The 21189-nt window shown below is 42.3% G+C and overlaps 1 protein-coding gene across 10 annotated transcripts in view; it reads left to right on the plus strand.

Annotated features, from left to right (window-relative positions):
- The window catches only part of ccdc88ab (coiled-coil domain containing 88Ab), a 69497-nt gene that overhangs the window by 37564 nt on the left and 10744 nt on the right, over nt 1–21189 (plus strand). For 8 of the 10 annotated variants that reach the window (XM_012878383.3, XM_036126067.1, XM_021324467.2 and 5 more), the window contains exons 9-30: nt 1952–2033; nt 2439–2597; nt 2955–3101; nt 3220–3364; nt 3861–4039; nt 7309–7446; nt 8256–8439; nt 8606–8736; nt 9019–9312; nt 12175–12357; nt 12720–12998; nt 13154–13278; nt 13507–13645; nt 13922–14098; nt 14198–14359; nt 15703–15980; nt 16108–16251; nt 17035–17221; nt 17332–17477; nt 18638–18730; nt 19066–19265; nt 19422–19469. In XM_012878383.3, the coding sequence (XP_012733837.2) occupies nt 1952–2033; nt 2439–2597; nt 2955–3101; nt 3220–3364; nt 3861–4039; nt 7309–7446; nt 8256–8439; nt 8606–8736; nt 9019–9312; nt 12175–12357; nt 12720–12998; nt 13154–13278; nt 13507–13645; nt 13922–14098; nt 14198–14359; nt 15703–15980; nt 16108–16251; nt 17035–17221; nt 17332–17477; nt 18638–18730; nt 19066–19265; nt 19422–19469 (3620 nt within the window). The remainder of the gene's footprint in view (nt 1–1951; nt 2034–2438; nt 2598–2954; nt 3102–3219; nt 3365–3860; nt 4040–7308; nt 7447–8255; nt 8440–8605; nt 8737–9018; nt 9313–12174; nt 12358–12719; nt 12999–13153; nt 13279–13506; nt 13646–13921; nt 14099–14197; nt 14360–15702; nt 15981–16107; nt 16252–17034; nt 17222–17331; nt 17478–18637; nt 18731–19065; nt 19266–19421; nt 19470–21189) is intronic. The other 2 variants (XM_021324462.2, XM_012878384.3) reach the window with 1 other exon arrangement.

Below are 21189 nucleotides of genomic sequence, written 5' to 3' on the forward strand. Positions count from 1 at the left end.
GATGCAGCTTGTTTTCAGAAAGCAGAGGAAACGGAGCCAGCTGAATCCATAATATGAGGGCAAAGCTAATCTTTGACAGGTGCTCGTGATTTTCATCAGGCGGCTTGTCGCTTCTCTGCAGCTTTGCAGCATTTCTACACAAGTTAAATGGTTTAAAAAAAAAAAAAGGAGAAGGGGGGTGACTTCCTGTGCCATTATTGTTTAACTTCCCAGATAACTGTTGGAGGAAGCAGGAGGTGAATGAGTGGACAGCAAAGAATGAGCGTGTTGGATGCCGTTCCTTACTGAGATGCAGCAGGAGGTTAAAGAGGGCTGTAATCTAACAGACCATCAGATGTTCAGGGGGACCGGTTTCATGCAAACACACGCATAGACTGAGCGGCATCTCAGGAATGCAGTCGTTGTCTTTCAAAGCAGTGGGACAGATTCTCCCCTTATGCCGGGCCTGGATAATTTACACACACATACACACACGGTGCCTTATTTCACCGCTAAATCACCCATGTAGCCTGAGTCAAAGATCAGGTAGGAAACAAAACACACGGCAATTGAAGAGGAAGAAATGAAGAATTTTGTTTGTGAACTCATTTTACTTTTCAAGTCTGTCTTGTTTCTTCCTCTGAGTGAAAGGGTTGTAGCCTCAGGGGAATACTTGCTGTATTTCAAGTACTGTTGTAGTCACAGAGTTTCTCAGGTGTTACAGATGGTTCTTTATTGGGTTTTGGGTGTGAGAAAGGAGAGGCAACAGAAAACAAAACTTTCCACCTATTTATGTAGGCACATGTTTTGGGCTGTTTTTGGATCCTGTGTCTGTCCATCAACACAGTGCATGCCTATTTAGCACAGCATTGGAAGTTCATTGGGATATTGTTATTGGCTCTGTTTTATTTTTATTTATGCTTGGAACATTTGTCTGGAACTAAAGCGCGGTGTACTCCTCCACTACGCAGGTTAAAGCGTTGCCAAAGCAAAATGTAAGGACTCCCATCTATTGCTAAAGTCTGGGTTTCAGAAACATTTAAGTTTTTTTTTATTCAGCTACATTGATAACAGAGGGAGGCGGACTGAACCAAAAGCTTACCGTTTATTTAAAGGGGACATATAATGCTTTTTAAAGCCTTCCTTTTTTCATTTACATCATCCAGTCCATGACCTTGTTTAGCAGCTCTGCAGCAAATACTGTGACGTAATTGTTCAAGAAAGGTGATAGAAAACAGAAAACGGAATGGTTTGAAAAATATGACTCAAACCTGGACAGACTACATAAAACTTTTCTGCACACCTAGAGACTCTAAATACGCCACAAAATGTGTTTAAGAGATAATAAAAAAAAAATATTTTGTGTAATGTGTCCCCTTTAAAAGTTAATGTGCAACAGGGATAGTGTACTCTGCGCCTTTTGTTGATTAAATCTGTTCCAAAACTGTAAGGCAAGCCATTATACTGTTTGGGAAAGCTGATAGAAGAGGGCTTGGTTAAAAAAAAAACAACAATAAAATCAATGCACTGTTTAATCAGATTATCTCCAGTTAGTTTCACAGGACTTTCACAATTAACTTTGCTCAACCATTAGAGCTAAACACTGATTATTTATTACCCATAAGACTATATCTGTTCTGACTTAAGATTCTAATTTCTTCACACTTTCCAAAAAATATGCGGATTCTTTAAAAGGGTTGTAGTGTTTTGGTTCTTATGTTCTGAAGATGAGGCAGATTTATAAACAAAAAATGTTCATAGACTATTGGAAGGCTACTGTTAAATAATGCAGCTTCAAAGTGCTGAGAATAAGCCCTGAAGACATTTTCTAATTACACTGATTCCTACACAAGCACATCCATAAAGAAATGAAGGAAAAACAGATGCCTCATGTTTTTCCTCATATACGACTTCCTGATTTCTGTTTTCTACTGGTTTTACTCTCTTTAACGTTGCTTTTTTTCTTTCGCAGGGAGGAGAAGAGTGAGCAGCTGCTGGACACCAGGCAGGAGCTGGAGAACATGGAGGTGGAGCTGAAGAGAATCCAGCAGGAGGTGAAGTCACCAAGCACAGCAACACTGACACACCTGTATTCACGTTGTTTGCAAATACTGGAATGACTTCACTTCCTCTCCACCTTGCTGCCTCCTTAGTACTCAGTTTCTAAAACGTTTGCCAGGCTTTAATCCGCTAGCAAGTGACGTAGCTCCTTAGGGGCTGTTCAAGCTATTTTTGTCTAGTTGTCGATTCACTAAATTAGTTTGTTCTCAGAAAATCTACTAATTTTATCGTACAGACGCAACAAAGGGCAGACTCTGGGATTTTTTTTGTTGAATTGAGTGATTTTTTTTTTTTTTTTTTTTTTCAGTGATTTAAGCATTTATTTTTTGTTGTTGAGTAATTTAAGCATTTAATTGAACTTTTCTGTTTCTGTTGTTTGTGTTTGTGAACTCCTGCAGAGCTATCAGCTGCTGTCGGACGCTCGGTCAGCTCGAGCCTACCGCGACGAGCTGGACGCGCTGAGAGAAAAAGCCATCCGCGTAGACAAACTGGAGAGCGAGCTAAGCCGGTACAAGGAGAGACTTCATGACATTGACTTCTACAAGGCCAGAGTCGAGGTAAACATAACCCGTCTATTTATCCATCCAATCAGATCACTGTAGAAATATCTGCCCTAAGGTTATTGTGTAGTTTTGTGTTTTACTTATAAATGTTGCCTAAAAGTATTGAGAAATGTTAGTTGTTTCAGGGCTCCTGCATATTTTGGTGAATTCCACCGTCCTCCATACTATTTACCCTCCATGCATAAAAATAAATTATACAGTTTGACTGCATCGTGCATGTGGGTATCAATAACATATTTTCTTTTTTATTGGCCCTAAAAATCTGGTACAGGCTCTTTTAGATTCTGCAGTGACTGCAATTTTTTTTTTTGGGATGTTTTAGACTTCCAGCCTCTGTTGATGTTTCCACAGGAGCTAAAGGAGGACAACCAGATTTTACTGGAAACAAAGACGATGCTGGAGGAGCAGCTGGATTCCACCAGGACCCGGTCTGACAAGTTGCACCTTCTGGAGAAGGAGAACCTTCAGCTCAAGTCGAAGATGCATGATCTGGAGATGGTATATAAGTGTCTTCTGGGGGTAATCTGGGACAGAGGTTCCTGCAGCATGTACTGTACATCGTGTACAGTACGTGTACAACAACTGTTTTTCTTAAACTGAACAATCTGATATCCAGGAGCGGGACTTGGACCGTAAGCGCATGGAGGAGCTGTTGGAGGAGAATCTGGTCTTAGAGATGGCCCAGAAACAGAGCATGGATGAGTCTTTGCACTTGGGCTGGGAGCTGGAGCAATTATCAAAGACCCCGGAGCTGACCGATGGTAAGAAAAAACCCCAAATACTAATCTATTGAATGTTTGGTCAGTAGCATAGATAATGAGAAGAAACTCAAAGATTATATTATTCACGCAAAGAAAACAAGACCCTAACAGGCAGCTGTTATCTTCAGTGGAAGATACAGACAGGTGATAGTCTGAGCCTCGGTCATTGGCCCTTAATCCTGGCATCATCCCTCTAGGCTCCATCTGTTTGCCAGCCTCCACAGGGTTTTCTTTCCCCTCGGTTAAGACTCGTGCTGTAATTAATATTCAATGAGTCCTAAACGATAAGCTGTGTGCTTGGATCATAAGAGCTGCTAATAGGTTTAGCCTCTCAGGGATCTGGATAAAGCCTCAGTAAGGTGGATGTTTGTTAAAACATGCTTTGGTGGAATTACAACCTGTAAGATTTAATCATAGGGCTGTGTAGTCAGTGTGATCCTGCGGTTTATTCAGACATTGATGTGCGTTGAACATGTTGTTCCTGTCATTGCTTTAGCCCCACAGAAGTCTCTGGGCGAGGAGGTGAATGAGCTGACCTCCAGTCGCCTGCTGAAGCTGGAAAAAGAAAATCAGGCGCTGCTGAAGACGGTGGAAGAACTCAGAGGAGCAGCCAGTCAGGACACCATCGCCAAACTGACCAAAGCCAACCAAGAAAACCAGAAACTTAACCAGGAAGTAAGATCGAATTTCATAGATTTATTTTTTTTAGGGATTATTTTTGAAACTTTGTATGTTTGTCTAACCTCAGTCTTTTATAGAACATCTTTAATTTTCTCCTCCTCAACACCAAAATTAGCATACTGTGCCAACACTCCCCCCATACTACAGAAGCCTGCTTTGGCTTTAGACCTTTAGACCACAATGACACCGAGAAAGAAAAACTGGAGAGGGGAAAAAGAGAGGGCTGGATTGGAGGATGAAAGCAAAGCTGTAAATCCCACAGAGTTTAACTGCCTTTTCTCTTTGCCTCTAACTCTGGAACAGCCCGTTATAAAGGAACTTTCTCAACTATTTTCAGAGACGTAAGATTCACTCTGTGCCCTCTGAACAAAAGCATAAAATTGAGTTCATCTGCCACAAAGAGAAAATCCCTACTGTGGAATTTGGTTCTAAGTGACTTTAAAGACTTAATCCAAGCTGCAGTTAAATGTGAAAGCAGCTGCTGGAAGACGACGTTGTGTGAGTGGGTTCAGATATGAACGTCCATATAAGTTCAGTTAATACAGAATGCGTTTACATTTTAGTGTTTTTTTAAATCTAATTTCTTCTGTGTAGAAGGAATAATACAGCTACTTTTTCTGTGCTTCAGGTTGTGTTAGGTGGCTATAGCAACTTAAAACCTCATGAAACAAACATCCCAGACTCTTATGGTTGAGTCCACTAGATTTTAGAACATCTAATTTTTCAGCGTTAACCAGCCTCCTTTACTTGAGCTTTAAATCATGCTGCTTTCATGATGCCCCAGCAGATAGAATGCGTTAAAAAAACATGAAAACGTTTTTAAAGTTGTACAGTCTGCCAAACCTAATAAAGAATTAAATTAGTAGTATCCTGTAACCACTGTTTTATAATGTTTAATTTCCTAATTAAACATTTTTTTATCTTACATTTCCCCTCGCTGAAAGATTAAAACAGCAATTTCCCAAAAGATAGTGAGCAATACCAGCAACACATGGATATAAAAACATTCCAAAAATGTAAGGAGCAGTTTTTGTTTCCCAATATCCAGTTTATATGCAAGAAGTTTTGTTCTAACCCATAGGATGGTATCAGACCAGCATATATATCTGTTATAATCTGGAATTAAAATACCCGTTTTATGGTATCAAGGTCATAAAACATGAATTTAAAAAAATATTATCTAATTTCATTTATATGAAATACAAAACGACTATTACAACTTTTACAGTTGTAATGTTATAAACTTATTGTGTTTATTTATTTTATTGTTCAGAGTCAAGGTAAATATAGAACAGGTGGGAGCCTGCAGAATCTCCAACAGGCAGCTAGTAGCTGGTTAACTTGTGAGGGTATCTGCTTAAGTGGTCCGTCAGCAACATAACCAACGGAGGGCTTGTAGGTTGCCATGAAGGCCGTACTGTCACGAGACTAATGGAGGAACATTCTGCAAAAGACCAAAGGCAGGAGGGCTGCACGTCCTGATGGCATCATCTTCTGAGGTGATGTGATGATGAGCTGTGTGGCATCATGGGACACATTTTCAACATCAGCCTGAAGCAGAGGCTCCTGTGTGGTACCAATGCTTAAGACCACACACCCCAGAGACCTCCACAGCTACAGGTGGGGAGCACTAACATCGAACCTGATGAAGACCCCTTATAGGCTGATCCTTAACCATCTTCACCCCCCGATGAGGTCTTCACTGGATCCCCTGCAGTTTGCCTACCAGCCTGGTATGAGGGTGGATGATGCCGTCTTCTGCCTGCTGCACCGGTTCTGGTCCACTGGCAGAATCCTGGAAGCGCTGTGAAGATCACGTTCTTTGATTTCTGCAGTGTGTTCAGCACCATCCAACAGGACTCCTGAAGGAGCAGCTGGAGCGGTCAGGGGTGGACCACCACCTGTCCCAGTGGATACTGGACTACCTCACTGCTTGACCGCAGTGTGTGAGGACACGGGGCCCGTCTCTGACAAGCTGACCTGCAGCATGGGAGCACCGCTGGGAATGACGCTGGAACCCTTTTTTGTTCACCTTCTGCACCCGGACTTCTCCATCAGCTCACCAGGCTGCCGCCTGAAGAAGTTCTCAGATGACCCTTCAGAGATGCAGACCCACCTCACTGACACGGGTGAACATCCAGGGAACTGACGTGGAGATAGTGGACTCTTATAAGTACCTGTGTGTTTACCTGAACCATGAACTGGACTGGATTCATAACACTGATGCTCTTTATGGGAAGGGTCAGAGCACGCTCTACGTCCTGAGGAGGGGGCTCCTGAAGACCTTTAACTCTGGTGGCATCAGCCCTCTACTGTGGTGGTTTGTTGGAGCAGCAGCTTAACTGTGGCTCAGAGGAAGCAGCTGGATAAACTCATTAGCAGGACCAGTTCTGTCCTGGGATGCCCTGTGGACCCAGTGCAGGTGGTGGGAGACAGAAGGACTGTAAGGAAAATCACATCAGTGATGGACGATGTCCCACACCTCATGCATGGAGCTGCTGCAGAGCTGGAGATCTCTTTCAGTGACAGACTGCTGCATCTCAGATGCTCTAAGGAACGTTTCCGCAGATCGTTCCTCCCGGCTGCTGTCAGATTATATAATTTTAGCTGCTCCCAACTGACTCAATAATTGTTTACAACATAATGGGTTCTGATCTGACCATTAATTGTTTACACTGTTCCCATCTGCTACGGTAAACCTGCACACGCTTTAGCTACTCTGGGAGGCTGCTGCGCTATCAGGCACATTGCATATCGTATTATCGCCTGTTCTGAAAATAGGCAGGAGACTTTTCCACTGTTAAAGATTTTCCACTGTGCAATATTTATTTACTCTGGTATTTTCTACTGTTTCTTTAGAGCTAATTTTAGATTTGACTTGTTTCTTCTTTTTAATTGCTAATAATTGTAACTGTGTTTGCAGCTGTCACACCTGTACTCCTGTACTATTCACACTTCCTCTGTGATCTCGTTAAACTTAGAAACAGCATGATGGAACATTTTAGCTGTTTTTAAAAGCCTTGCTATGCCCTGCTACTAAACACTGACCCATGACTGTAACGTCTAAGAACAAAACAATATATCACAGCCACTTCAGCAGGCTCTCATGACATGAAGGAGATAACATCCCCATGTTTGGCAGGAACACTAAAATTTGCATCCATTTTCATCCTGAGCACAATTCCAGGTTTGGAGGCTGTTTGAAAAGTTTCTGGGTGACTCTTGTATCGCTGCGTGTAAAAGGCTATTTTATCTGTTCGTAGTTGGAGCGACTGGAGAGCGAACTGACGGTGGACAGAGAGTCGCTGCGTAGCGCTGAGTCGCTAAGTACGGACCTGATGAAGGAGAAGGCTTTGCTGGAGAAGACTCTGGAGACACTCAGGGAGAACTCAGAGAGACAGGTCAGTCAGAAAAGAGCACTCAGTGGACTCCAGAAGAGAGAATCGTCTGCTTGTTACCATCAGGCAACAGCGGGGCAGTAAGACGCTTCTGGTAATGATGTCAAGGTTTCTGACGTCTAATCTTTATTCTAAAAAGTGGACTTCTGTGTCAATAGTGGACAGTCGTGTTACTCACATAATCTGACACATTTAAAAGAAAAAACATCAAACAGCTTTTATGTTAATGCTTTTACTTCAGAAAACCTTTGCTAACTGTTTCAAGAGACTCTTCAAAACACATCATGATTTATTTAAATGTTACAGAGTGTTCCTGAAAGCAGCGTGCATCTAGCTGATTTGCATTTGGATCAAAACAACTATTTAGGTGAACTGGCTCTAAATGTTTTATCGAACCCAGATTTCTGGCCGTCTGCAGCTCGGATGCGGTCTCTCACCGCGTGCTGCAGGGACTCTGTAGCTGTCAGACCTAAATCTGACACCTTTGATTAGTTTAACCTCCTGATTTGTTAAATCCAGCGTTGATGAGCTTCAGAGGGAAAGGAAACGGCGCACTGCGCTGCCAGATTATCTGCCTCTATCGGCTTTGTTGTAAACATAATGAGATGTAACTAATGCTGTGCTATTCCAGTACACACACTGGCCACAGTCGGCAGCAGATTTTCTACTTTTTCTCCCTTATAATCATTTTTATTCTGCTGGGAAATCTGCGCCTCGTTCCGCTCCCAGTGCCGCAAAGAACAGGGTTCATGAAAAACACCATTTCAGTCTGACTCCGAGCCTCCGGTGAAGCTCCGCTTTGTGCTTTCCAGATGAAGGGTCTAGAGCAGGAGAACAAACACCTGAGCCAAACCGTGTCGTCCCTGCGCCAGCGCTGCCAGGTCGGAGCCGAGGCCCGCGTCAAAGACGTGGAGAAGGAGAACCGGGTTCTTCACGAGTCCATCTGTGAGACAACTGCCAAGCTGAATAAGCTGGAATTTGAAAGGAAGCAGCTACGTGAGTGGCCTGATGTTCTGAGTAGTTTGTTTGAATCGGGCAGGAATTCCTCTACATTCCTATCTAATCAGAGACGTTTAAAGTTGTTTTAGTACTGTTGTCTTTGTTTTGAAGAGGATCAGAGTTTGAGCTGTCTGGGAAAACAAAAGCTGCTTTTTGAATGCAGGCAAGGAGCTGGAAGTGATGAAGGAGAAGGGGGAGAGAGCAGAAGAGTTGGAGATTCAGCTGCGGAAGCTGGAAAGAGAAAACGAAAGCCTGCAGAAGAAAGTGGCCACTCTGGGGATTACCTGTGAAAAGGTCAGGTCCCTTTTTTCTCCTGTATTTCATTAATATTTTGATTTGTGCTTATATGTTCTACAAGTTTCAGAACGCTGTTCAGCTGCATTTCTTTTTGGTTTATCTATACATCTTCATGTGGTGTGTGGGTACTAGTGTATTTTTGAAACATAAGCGCACCATAAATTGAGATTAAGGATTTTAAGTGCGCTTATAGTCCGAAAAATATGATACTGTAGATTTTTAGATTCAGGGTTCCTGAGGAGTCTTTACCTCTCCCACTTATCTCTTATTGGTGTGTAGGTGTCTTCTTTGGAGAAGGAGAACTCTGAGTTGGAGGCCGAGGGCCGTCGTTTAAAGAAGAAGCTGGACTCTCTGAAAAACATGGCTTTCCAGCTAGAGGCTTTGGAAAAAGAGAACTCCCAGCTGGAACAGGAGAACCTGGAGCTTCGCCGCTCAGCTGAGACTCTGCGCTCGGCGGGGGCAAAGGCCGCTCAGCTGGAAGCCGAGAACAGGGAGCTGGAGAGCGAGAGGAGCCAGATGAAGCGCAGCTTGGAGCTGCTTAAAGCCTCGTCTAAGAAGACAGAAAGATTAGAGGTATTAACACACATTCAGGAGGTGCTCCTGATGAGGACCTCTGAAACTAGACAGCGATGCAGCCATGTTCAGGATAAGACATCAGGCATCACTTTGTGTCCTCTTAGGGAAATTCTCAAGGTGACAACAGACAATACCCATGCACACAGAAACAATCACATAATGAATATAGCAACAACAAAATGAGTAAACGTCCATGTGCAATCATCATTTAAATAAGGCTGAACAACAAATCAAGCCTGATAACCTTTAAAATGTATCTGAATGGTGGCCTGGCTAGTAAAAAAGTTTTTCCATCTGTTTGTTCTGGATTTGGGATGTATTGATCTCCCTGATGGTAGCAGCTTGAATTCACTATGAAGTGGGTGATGTGAAGAATGAATTATGTGTTCTGCCTTTTGCAGGACTCTTTCTATAAGTTTCTTCTAAATTGGGTAATCTCACTCCTTTAATTTTGCCAGCAAGTTGTGATCAAAGTTGTCCCTTGCTGTTTAAACACTGCAACCCCCCCCCCCCACCCCCCCTTCATCTGTTGCTACACACTCAGGATGGCTCCTTTTTGTTTTACTTATAATGTATAGAGCAGAGGTCACGGATTAGCGGACCGCGGTCCGGATCCGGACCCACCTGCTGGCTAATCCGGACCCAACCTGATTTAAAACATTTATATATTACTGCATGTTGTCCGACGACAGTGTCTAACTCAGGGGTTAAAGATTTCCGTCATTTGGAAACTGAGCGCAAATAGTCCCGTCTAGACTTTTTATTCAAGGTTTTAATCTGAAACTGCTCTCAACCAATCAAACATGGCAGAGCCGGGACATTAGCCAATCAGAATGAGAGCAGGGCGGGTCTTTCCAAAGCGGACATTGCCAGTCTGAGGTTTATCGGAGTTCATCATTTTAATCTTTGGGAGAGAATTTTAAACTGGCCACAGATGGTATGAATGAAAGTAGCGGTGGTCAAAGGTTTTCTTTGGATTTATGCGAACCAGCAGGTCAGAAAGTTCAACAGCTGACAACAACTTCCCTCGGTAAGCGTCAATCTGCTCCGGCAGTGAATTAATGAATTATTTCCACCTGTGGCCATGTCGTCTGTCAGCGTTTATTCCCTCGCTGATAAACGCGGCGACCAACCAGGGATCTCCTCGTGATTCGCTGTTATGTTTTATTTAAAACACAAAGAAGAGTAACGCGCTAGCTCAGGCTAATTTAGCATGACCCTTGAAGAAGAAGGGTTGGCATTTGACTGGGTTCGATTGGGAAAAAGTAAAAAAAAAAAAAAAAAAAAAAACTGCGCTGTTCTGAAACAAAGAAGGCAGAGCTTCATCGGCTGTCAGTCAGTATGCAGCAGTGTTCACCTGATAAGCAGCTGCGCTCCAGGACACTAAATAAAATGACAAGGATTTTGATGCTTACAGATTAAGAAAACTACATCAAAAAGATAAAACAAATAAACTGCAGCTACAACATGGACTGGAGAACGGGTTCTAACTGGGTGAGGCCAGAGAAAGGAAATTCTCAGAGAGTTTTTTTTATTAAGTTAAAGTGGAGCGCGGACACAGGGTTCATCCAGGACAGGTCTCCAGTCACTGGGCTAAAATATAACCATTTTATTAAACTTAATAAAAGGTAAATTGTGCCTTTTTATAAACTGTAATGATTAATTGGTGAACAATAACGGGCAAAGCAGAGACTGATTATTGTCATGTGCAATCTGTGTCAAATTAAAATGTATGACGTCATCATAGTGTTGGTGATGTGTCCTGGATTTCTAAGGCTGTGGTTGGCCTTGTATGATCATAGAATTGGTTTATATTGAATGTGACAGGGAGCCAGTGGAGTTGATGTACAGGTGTGAAGTAGATGATGATGAAGCTGCTGTCCTCTGAATCAGCTGCAGTTTCTGGAGGGTTTCTGGAGGACAGAGAGGAAAGGGAGCTGGGATTGTAAAGTGGACTGTGGACCAGTTTGTCAACAGTGTGAAGGAAGAACTTGATGCTGCAGAGATGAAAGTAACCCAGATGATGATGTGGATGTGGAAAGTGATGGAGAGGCTGTCCAGGATGACGCAAAGGGTCTAAAGCTGAAAGGTGGCAGAGATACAGGAATTTTCAATGGATAAGTACCAGATTTAGTTGACTTTGCACACTAAGCAAGTGAGCCAACTAATGCGGCATGATGTCCACGGCCCCAGGAATATATGGGCTGGCGAGAACATTTTTTTCAGTCAAACATTATTTTTGCTTCAACCCCTGTGCTAACTTCACTTGCGCCGCTTCTGTTGTTAATATGGCAAAGCCCTCCGGAGCGTCAGGCACGAGGATGCACGTGATGCAAATTAGCCAATGAGCTGTGTCAGTCAGGGTTGCTGCTGCTGGCTACTTTTTAGGAAAAAAAAGCAAAAGCAAAAAGCACTTTGGATTTTGAAATAGAAAAACGTTCTATTTTTATGTTATTTTTTTGTTTAAAAAGTCAATGAAAAAGGTGGATGCATAAACATTTTATTTCAGTGTTAAATACTGTTTGAAGTAACGGATTGTAATTAAAAATGTGTCCGGACCTTTACTGGTTGTTGATTTTTGTTATTCGGACCCCACTGATTTTTAATTAGTGACCCCTGGTATAGAGCATGTCAGCTGTTTCTGGCTCATGGTTTGGAAGGTAACCCTCACCCATCGACTCTGATAAGGCAAAAATGTGTCGAATCTACAAGCTATACTGACCAACACGATGTTTTTAAAACGAGATCGTTTAATCTAAATAAGATTTCAAAGATCACCTGTAATGTTCAGTTAGATACTTTGTTATAACAGCCATAATTCAAGCGTGATTGTAGTTGATTCTACTTTTCCTCTCCCAGCTGAGCTACCAAGGTCTGGATACAGAAAACCAGCGGCTGCAGAAAGCTTTAGAGAACAGCAGCAAGAAGATCCAACAGCTGGAGGCAGAGCTGCAAGAGGTGGAAACGGAGAACCAGACCCTTCAGCATAACCTGGAGGAGCTAAAGATCTCAAGTAAACGCCTGGAGCAGCTGGAGCAGGAGGTGGGCTGTAGTAGCGGTCACTACGCTAATGCTCTGCTATCAGCTGGAAGAACAGTCAGTGTTCATAAAGTGGAGAAAAATCCAAAGTGCACTCGTAACCTGTTTGGTAACCAAACAAATGAAGTTTTCTTTAGCATGAATGGACTGATTGTTTCTTTTTATATCTGTTGAAACATAACAAATTAATTTTGACAACTCCTGACAAAAATGACTGGTGGTTTCAGAGCAAAAACATCCAAGAAGATTTAGTCAGTAGATTTATTTTTGGTTTTTGACCTAATTTCTTTCCAAATTTAGCCAGACTTCTATTTAAAAGGGTGTCTAACCTAAAGTAATCCCGTCAAATGACTGTCCCACCCCAGAACAAAACCCTGGAACTGGAAAGCTCCCAGCTGGAGAAAGATAAGAAGCTCCTGGAGAAGGAGAACAAGCGGCTGCGGCAACAGGCCGAGATCCGCGACTCCAAACTGGACGACAGCAACCAGCGGATCGCTGCCTTGGAGAAAGAGAACCGCACCATGGGCAAGGAGATGATCTTCTTCAGGGACTCGTGCACGAGAGTCAAAGACCTGGAGAAGGAGAACAAGGAGCTGGTCAAGCAGGCCAGTATAGATAAGAAGACCCTGCTGACGCTCAGAGAGGTGAGGAAGAGTTTATAATGTACAGTTAAGATTCAGCATCATGTTTAAAGCATCAAACAGATGAAATAAAAGGTCACATAAAAATTAGCATTACTGAAAGTATGTGTGTGTGTGTGTGTGTGTGTGTGTGTGTGTGTGTGTGTGTGTGTGTGTAGGAGCTTGTAAGCGAGAAACTGCGGACTCAGCAGATGAATAATGACCTAGAGAAACTTACTCATGAGCTGGAGAAGATTGGACTGAACAAAGAGAGACTCCTTCACGATGAGAGCTCGGATGACAGGTACAGGTACAAAAACACAGATACAGCATTATATCTGAACTCTGATGGTTTAAATCCAACTTATTTACTTAAATCAGAGCAGTGGCACATTTTACTGACTGCTGTGTTCTGAGCCAGAATCATCTCATCCTTAGCAAGATGATAATTGATCTTTTTTTCTTGACATTGGGACAATAATACATTTATCTCTTTGACACACAAGTTCTTAGACCTTTTTTCCTTTTTAAGGTTTAGGCTCCTTGAAACCAAACTGGAATCGACTTTGAAATCATCTCTGGAGATTAAAGAGGAGAAGATTGCGGCTTTAGAGGCCCGATTGCAGGAGTCCTCAAACCTCAACCAGCAACTTCGCCAGGAGATGAAAACGGTAAGCAAGCAAATCTAGGATCTTTAAAAAAATATCAGTATTCATACAGTAGTTTTGGGAAGAATTGGAGCAAACTACAAAGTAAACTTTGTGAAAACAACCCACAGATTTGCCCCACAGCAGCAATTTACATCTCAAATGTCAAAGCGGAGGCATAAACTCTTATTTTTTATTTATTAAACCTGCCATATTTATGTGGGAAGAATTTCTATGGCCTGTGGGGATGTTAAATTTAATTTAGGTGTTCATTATCACGGCTTACTTGATTCACCCCAGGTAAAGAAAAACTATGAGGCACTTCGCCAGAGAGAGGAGGAGGAAAGGATGGTGCACAGCTCCCCCCCTAAAGGAGGGGAGAACTCCCAGACGGTCAGTAAATGGGAGAAGGAGAGCCACGAGGCCACCAGGGAACTGCTCAAAGTCAAAGACAGACTGATTGAGGTGGAGAGAAATGTAAGTTTCACTGAACATTTCAGAATGCTCAGGTGTTTGTTTTTTCATTTCGTTCCAACTCTCTATATTGTTCAACGTCATGCGTGTGTTTTTTCCCAGAATGCCACGCTGCAGGCTGAGAAGGTGGCCCTGAGAAGCCAACTCAAACAGCTGGAAACTCAGAGCTCCAACCTGCAGGCCCAGATTGTGGCGGTGCAGAGACAGACCGCCTCCTTACAGGAGAACAACACCGCCCTGCAGACGCAGAACGCCAAGCTGCAGGTAGAACCACCACGCAACCAGAAACGCATCGCAATAATATTAACAAACTTCACTAGTTAATTGGTCTATATTTCAGATTTATTTGAAACGGGGGGTGGGATGCAGTTTGTGAGCAAAGAGAGAAGAGAGCTGAACACATTTATATGCCATACTATACCAACTTTATTTATGAAGCACTTTATACACCGATAGGACTAAAGTGCTGTACACAATCATAAAATACAATGTAACTATAAAATAGAAAGGATCGAATATAAAATACATATTAGTATACAGACACAATAGAAAAAAGTGAAACCTCTCAGATTGTGCCAAAAGCCAAAGAAAAAACATGGGTCTTAAGAAGGGACTTAAAAATAGCAAGTGAAGAGGCCTGTCTTATGCTCAAAGGCAGATCATTCCATAGCTTAGGAGCTGCCACAGAAAAAGCACGATCCCCTCTGAGCTTGCACTTTGTCTTTGGGACTCTCAGAAGCAACTGATCAGCTGACCTGAGGGAACAGGAGGGTGTGTAAGAATGTAGCAGCTCAGACAGATGGGGAGGGGCAAGGCCATTAAGAGCTTTAAAAACAAATAAAAGAATTTTAAAATCAATCCTAAAATGTACTGGCAACCAATGTAAGGAAGCTAAAATAGGGGAAATGTGGTCAAATTTTCATGTACCTGTTAAAAGACGTGCAGCGAATAAGTCAGTCTCTAAATGTTACGTACCATGTAGACACAATCTGGATGCTAATTGGCTCCTGCCATCACGACCTGCTTATTGGGCATACTTTTAAAATGAAACGATGAATGATTGAGAATCGGCTAATTGCAATTTAGTTTAAAATGTAATTTTGTAATGAAGTGTGAACATGACCTGAACTCAGCATCACTCGATGTGATCCTGAGCAATACTAGTTACATTATGCCGCTGTTGGATTGGATCAGGAGCGTGCCTTAAAAACGACCCAGTTCTGCCGTCCCGTCTTGTCCAGCCAAGCGGCTTTGCTCCCTGCTATGGATTTACGTTTGCTCTCACCGTTTGGCAGCTTTTCAAACTCTACTAATGTGCGGCAGAGTTACGCAGTCGCGAACCGCGCCTGGAGAGCGTTCAAGTAGGCCGCTGGATGTGTGGAAAGCCAGTTGTTTAAATGTAACTGCATGCTGCATGATGGCAGGGATTTCTGAGGGCGCTGCTGTTGGGCAAACCGTCTATACTACACAGACACAGCGCCCCCTACAGACAGAGTCCACAATTACTTATCCGTTGTGTTTGGACGTTTGGTTTGTGGAGATTTCGGCCTCTTTTACCACCAGCTTCACATGAAACACACGGTTCCTGCTCGGCCTTTGTCCTGTAGGTGGAGAACTCCACCCTGAGCTCACAGAGCGCCGCCCTCATGGCCCAGAACACGCAGCTGCAGAGCCAGCAGAACAGCGTGGAGGGAGAGCGAGAGGGAGCGCTGAAAGACAAAGAGGAGCTGAGGGCGACCTATGAGCTGCTGCTCCGAGATCACGAGAAGCTGGCAGCGCTGCACGAGAGGCAGGCGGCTGAGTTTGAGGTGCTGATAGGGAAGCACGGTGGCCTGAAGACCTCCCATAAGAGCCTCGAGCAACAGCACAGAGACCTGGAGGACAAGTGAGCTTCTGTCTTAGCAATGCTAGATCAATTTTCTTAGGCAAACCAAGCGGTGGAACTTATAAGATGCTAACTTCTAGGTCTTTGGATTTATTTTTCTACCTCGTTTGTATTTTTATGCATATAGGTACAAGCAGCTCCTGCAAAGAAAGGGAGAAGTGGAGGAGCTGGAGAAAAACCTGAAGGAACAGCAGGAGAAGATGACGCAGGAGAACCAGAACCACCAAGCCACAGCCGACCAGTGCAAACAGCTCAAAGAGGAAAACGACAGGTCAGGTTTTTTCGCCATATGTGGAAATGGGTTTAGATCTAGATGTTTTAGATCTACATTGTTTTTCTTTTTCTTTTAAAGTAAATTTTTTTTTCACAAAATGAATATATTTTGCAATGATTTGTATGTAGGTAGTTTCTGTTTTGCACATTACCTTTTTAAATCCAGCTAATTGATGAATTTGTTTTCTGATTTATAGTGTTTAGGTATAAAAATCTGTATTGGTACATGCAGAAGTGTGTAAAACTGCTTCTACAGATACTTAAACACGGACATGACAGAACACAACAAAATAAAACAAGCAGCTTTTTCCCTTCACAACAGATACAAACATCACTTGTTAAGACAGTTGCTTTTTAACAAGGTCACATTTCCAACTTACTTACTAAAAACAAGGTCAAACTTTTACAGATCACAAACTGTTTTAAATCTATTTTAATGTGGGACGCTCTTGCCCAGATTTAACAAGTGTATTATGAATTTAGAGCTGTAGTTTCTATTGGTTGGTCTAGATGCCAAAAAGGCTTTGAAATAAACCTTTGTGTTCAATCAAAATCCGTGATTGAGTTCATGGTGATTCATGATTTGTGGAACATAATGGTAAAAAAACAATTAGGCCAGTCTTTGTATTCATATTTTTTAAATGTGACAAACGTTTTGTAAAAATTTGCAAACTTGAGTGTATAAAAGTGTGCAATTTAAAAATGGAAAATGAATAGTAACACAAATGTTTTCAGAGTGGCTGAAACACATATTTACACCAAGTCCGTCCCGTCTTTTCAGGCTGAACACTGCCTATCGCCAGCTGATGAAGGACAACGAGAGTCTGCAGGTGGATCATAAGAACATCAAGAGCCAGCTGAACAGTGCAAAGCTGGAGCAGACCAAGCTAGAAGCTGAGTTCTCCAAACTCAAGGAGCAGTACCAGCAGTTAGACATCACCTCCACCAAACTCACCAACCAGTGTGAGGTAACCAGACTTCTCTCCTTTTGGAGGCTTTTACAACTTTTTCCAAACGTTTTTAAGCAAATATACCCAAACATGACGTCTTAAGTTAGCCTTTCCTTTGTTTGGCTCAGTTGTTGAGCCAACTAAAAGGAAACTTGGAGGAGGAGAACCGACATCTGTTGGACCAGATCCAGACGCTGATGCTGCAGAATCGCACACTTTTGGAGCAGACTATGGAGAGCAAGGACCTGTTCCACGTAGAGCAAAGACAGTACATGTAAATGTGTTTTTCTTTTCAGTGCCTTCCAAAAACATTCATATTCCTTGGACTTTTTACATTTTGTCACATTAAAGTATCTGACATCCCTAAAAACATCTAGTTGCATTCAGAAGTCACTTAATAAGTAACTAGAAAGGCTAGAATGGTCGTCCAGCTGAACCGACTGACCAGCCAGGGAGAGCGTTAATCAGAGAAAAAGCCACTAGGCCCATGGTAACTGTGGAGGAGCTGCAGAGATCCACATCTCAGGTACGATGATCTACTGACAAGTCCCTTTTTAAAGAAGTTCATGTAAAAACAAAACAAAAAAACACATTTGGGGGACAGTCATAAGACCTCCTATTAAAAGTTTACTTATAGCCATCACAGGCAAACATTTGGAAGAAGTTCAGATGAGGCCAAGCTGTAACTTTTAGGGCTAAATGAAAAAAAGGACAGCTAGCTGCACAGCACCCTGAACACACCGTGGCCATCATGAAACATGGTGATAATCATGCTGTGGGGATGCTTTTCTTCAGCAGGCCGTGAAAACTGCTCAGAGTTAAAGGAGAAGCTGAAGACAGTTAAATTATGGGAAAAAACGTTGCTGGAGGCTGCAGATGACTGCAGGCTGGGGCGGAGGTTCTGCTTCCAGACACAAAGACCTACAAAGTTTGGGTTAGATCAACGAAGAACGGTCCAGTCAAAGTCCAGGTCTAAATCCAAAGGGAATCCGTTGAACACTTGCTGTTCAGACTCTCTATCCAATCTAAGTGTGACCTACTTTGCAGAGAAAACTAGGCCAAAAAGTCAGACTCTAAATGCGGTAAGCTGGCCGCAACATAACCTAAAAAGACTTTAATGGCTTTAATGGCCATCATGAGTGAAAGTATTTACTCTGTGGGCTGAATACAAATGCAAGTCAAACTTTTCCTTCTTTTAATTTATTTTTAAAATGTGGTAAACTACGTATCATTTGTCTTTCCCTTAATAAATAGACCAACACAGAGTGGTGCACATCACAAGAAAAATCCAAATGAAATGCATTAGTTTGTGGTTGTCAGGTGAGAAAATGTGAAAAAGTTCAAGGGATGTGGACGTAGGAATTTCTTTTTGCAATTTCATGTATTTTTGGTGTTTAAAAGTTTTCACTAAGTTCTGTTGTCTGCTCTCTTTAGAGACAAGCTGAATGAGCTGAGGAGACAGAAGGAAAAGCTCGAGGAAAAAATAATGGACCAGTACAAATTCTACGATCCTTCACCTCAACGCAGGTAAAGAGCAACATTGATGTCTAAAGCGATTAACTCTGCAGAGAAGAATACAGTAAGTTACAGTATTAGTACAGCATAACTATCATCTCCAGTCTAATTGTTGACTCTACGGAGATGTAGCTCTGGAAAAAGAAATGCAGCGTCTTCCACGGGAGATTAATCAGATATTTATGATTTGCATTTGCTTCAGTCCCTGTGTTCTGTAACTTAACAGGAATATTACTTTAAAGGCTTTTCAGTGACGGCATATAGAGATTTGTCAACCTGTTTTTTTTCTTTGCCAACTTGCCTCCGTGTCGCTGTCTTTATCTCACCACCGTGACTTGTCCTCAAAGGCGTGGGAACTGGATCACTCTGAAGATGAAGAAGCTGATCAAGCCGAAGAGGGAGAGGATGCGCTCTCTCACACTGACTCCCTCTCGATCGGAGCTGGGAGAGGTTTTTTTCACCTTTCCTCCCGACAGCCAGGACAGCTCATCTATAGGCTCTGGTTCCAACTCGCTAGATGACGCGCTTACACAGAAGAGGAGCAGCAGTGAGTACTCTGTCGGACGCATTCACTCTTTCTTGACTAACGACTTAAGGCCAGGAACACAAACGTTTTGTGTGGATGTGTAAAGTATGGCGAAATGGCTGCGTGAGTCTTTTATTCCCTAACAGCGCCTTTGCTTCTTTATCTCTCTGTGCAAAGGAAGGAGAGGGCAGCAGTCCAATGCCCAAAGTCAGGGTTCCTCCAATGGTATGCCGTGGATGGGGAGGGTGGGCGGGGCTAATGACCCAGCTGTCATGTCTCTCGGGGCATGTCTTCGTGAGTCCATTGTCTGTGTCACTCATAGAGGTTACAGTTGAGCTGTGCAGCAGGTTCAAGGTTAACTCTGATGCCACACTTCACTTCAGCTTTGGAACGACATGAGGTGCACCCGATTTATTGAATCTGCTTTTGATGGTAACCGACGTGACTGCCAGGTCATTTATTTTACAGCTAGGTCTAAGACTTTAAGCAAACAGCAATCAACCTCGCTGAGAAATGAGCTTCTAGCGGCACACTTGGCAAAATATTCTTCTCCTCTTTAGTAAAATACATTCATCGTAAAAGAGTTTGAATAAAGTTCAGAGGCGGGCCTGCTTTGGTATTTTGTTTAGAAGCTATTTGGTCAAGTGTCTGCATGTTTTCTCACAAAAAACACAATTTAAATCTCATTCAAGAAAAAGTATTTGAATACCAAGCACGTTGTGTCTGAAGGATGGCACAAGGCCTGTGACATTTATATAGATACAGTTGCAAAAACATTGAAGTTTAGTATTAAATGTTTGGCTACCTACTTTGAAAATGCTTAAATAAAAGCAGAATTATTGCTCTGCTACTGTCTAGAAAACTGCAGACGAACTAAACTAATTTTAACTTGAAGGGAGCATTATTTGAGCAAACTTGTAATAGTGAATAATGAGTGTACTCTAATAGTCAACTAGAATGTAACGATGTACAACTTTGCGTTCATTTTATACATTGCGATCTAAATCATTGGCACCTTTTTTGTGTTGAAACAGAAATGTGGGTTTCCTTCAGGGCTTTTGAACATCCTATTTCAATGCTTGATTAAGTTTATTTAGGTAGATCATTTGTTCCGGTTGCCATCCTTTTAAGCAGAATCAAGTGCACCTCATGTGCTTCTAACACTGAAAGCTAGCTATGCCTTAGCTAATAGGTCGACTTCTGTTAACATCTCCAAAAACCCAAGTACCATCTAAGTTTGTAGTACGTTAACCTTCTGATACGTGCAGTTCACCTGTAAAGAGGGACAGGATCACACTCGTATCACAGCATCAAAACTATTAAAGGGTGCAGTAAATATACGCTCTCACTCTCTACAAGGGGTCAGTCATTTTTACCGCAGCTTACCTTATCTTCTGAAAGGGAACTTCATCTGTTGAAACAGGAGTGGATTCATGTCCTTGAGGATTTCTGTTCAAGTCTCGTAGCAAATCAAGAGTAAAGATGGTCTTCAAAATGTAAATATCCTCAAAAAGTTCATGTATTTCAGGAATTTAGGTCAAAAATTAAACTGCTTTCTTTTTGTAAGTTCAGTAGTTTTTATTGCAGCTGATTTTGATGAATAAGGTTTACAGCTAATAAAAACCTCAAATTCAGTTTCATGGTAAATCTCAATCTTGCAAAAAAACAAAAGGATTTTTGACACAAATGTTAAAATATGTCCATCACTATCAAGGCAAACACTAATTCCCTGACAGCTGTCCAGCAAATAGTCTGGAAGTGTTGTACCCAATGGAAAGTTGAGTGGAAGGAAGACTTGCAGTCAGGTTCTTTTTTTTTTTTCTTTATTTGGGAAGGACAGACAGAAACGGGTATAGCTTTATGCTAGTGTTGACAAGACAGCTCACTCCCTTAGCAGGTAACATGTGACAAATAACAGGTGATGCATACAAGAGCCAGATGATGC

The sequence above is a fragment of the Fundulus heteroclitus genome, chromosome 22 (assembly GCF_011125445.2).
Source record: "Fundulus heteroclitus isolate FHET01 chromosome 22, MU-UCD_Fhet_4.1, whole genome shotgun sequence".
Lineage (NCBI taxonomy): Eukaryota > Metazoa > Chordata > Actinopteri > Cyprinodontiformes > Fundulidae > Fundulus > Fundulus heteroclitus.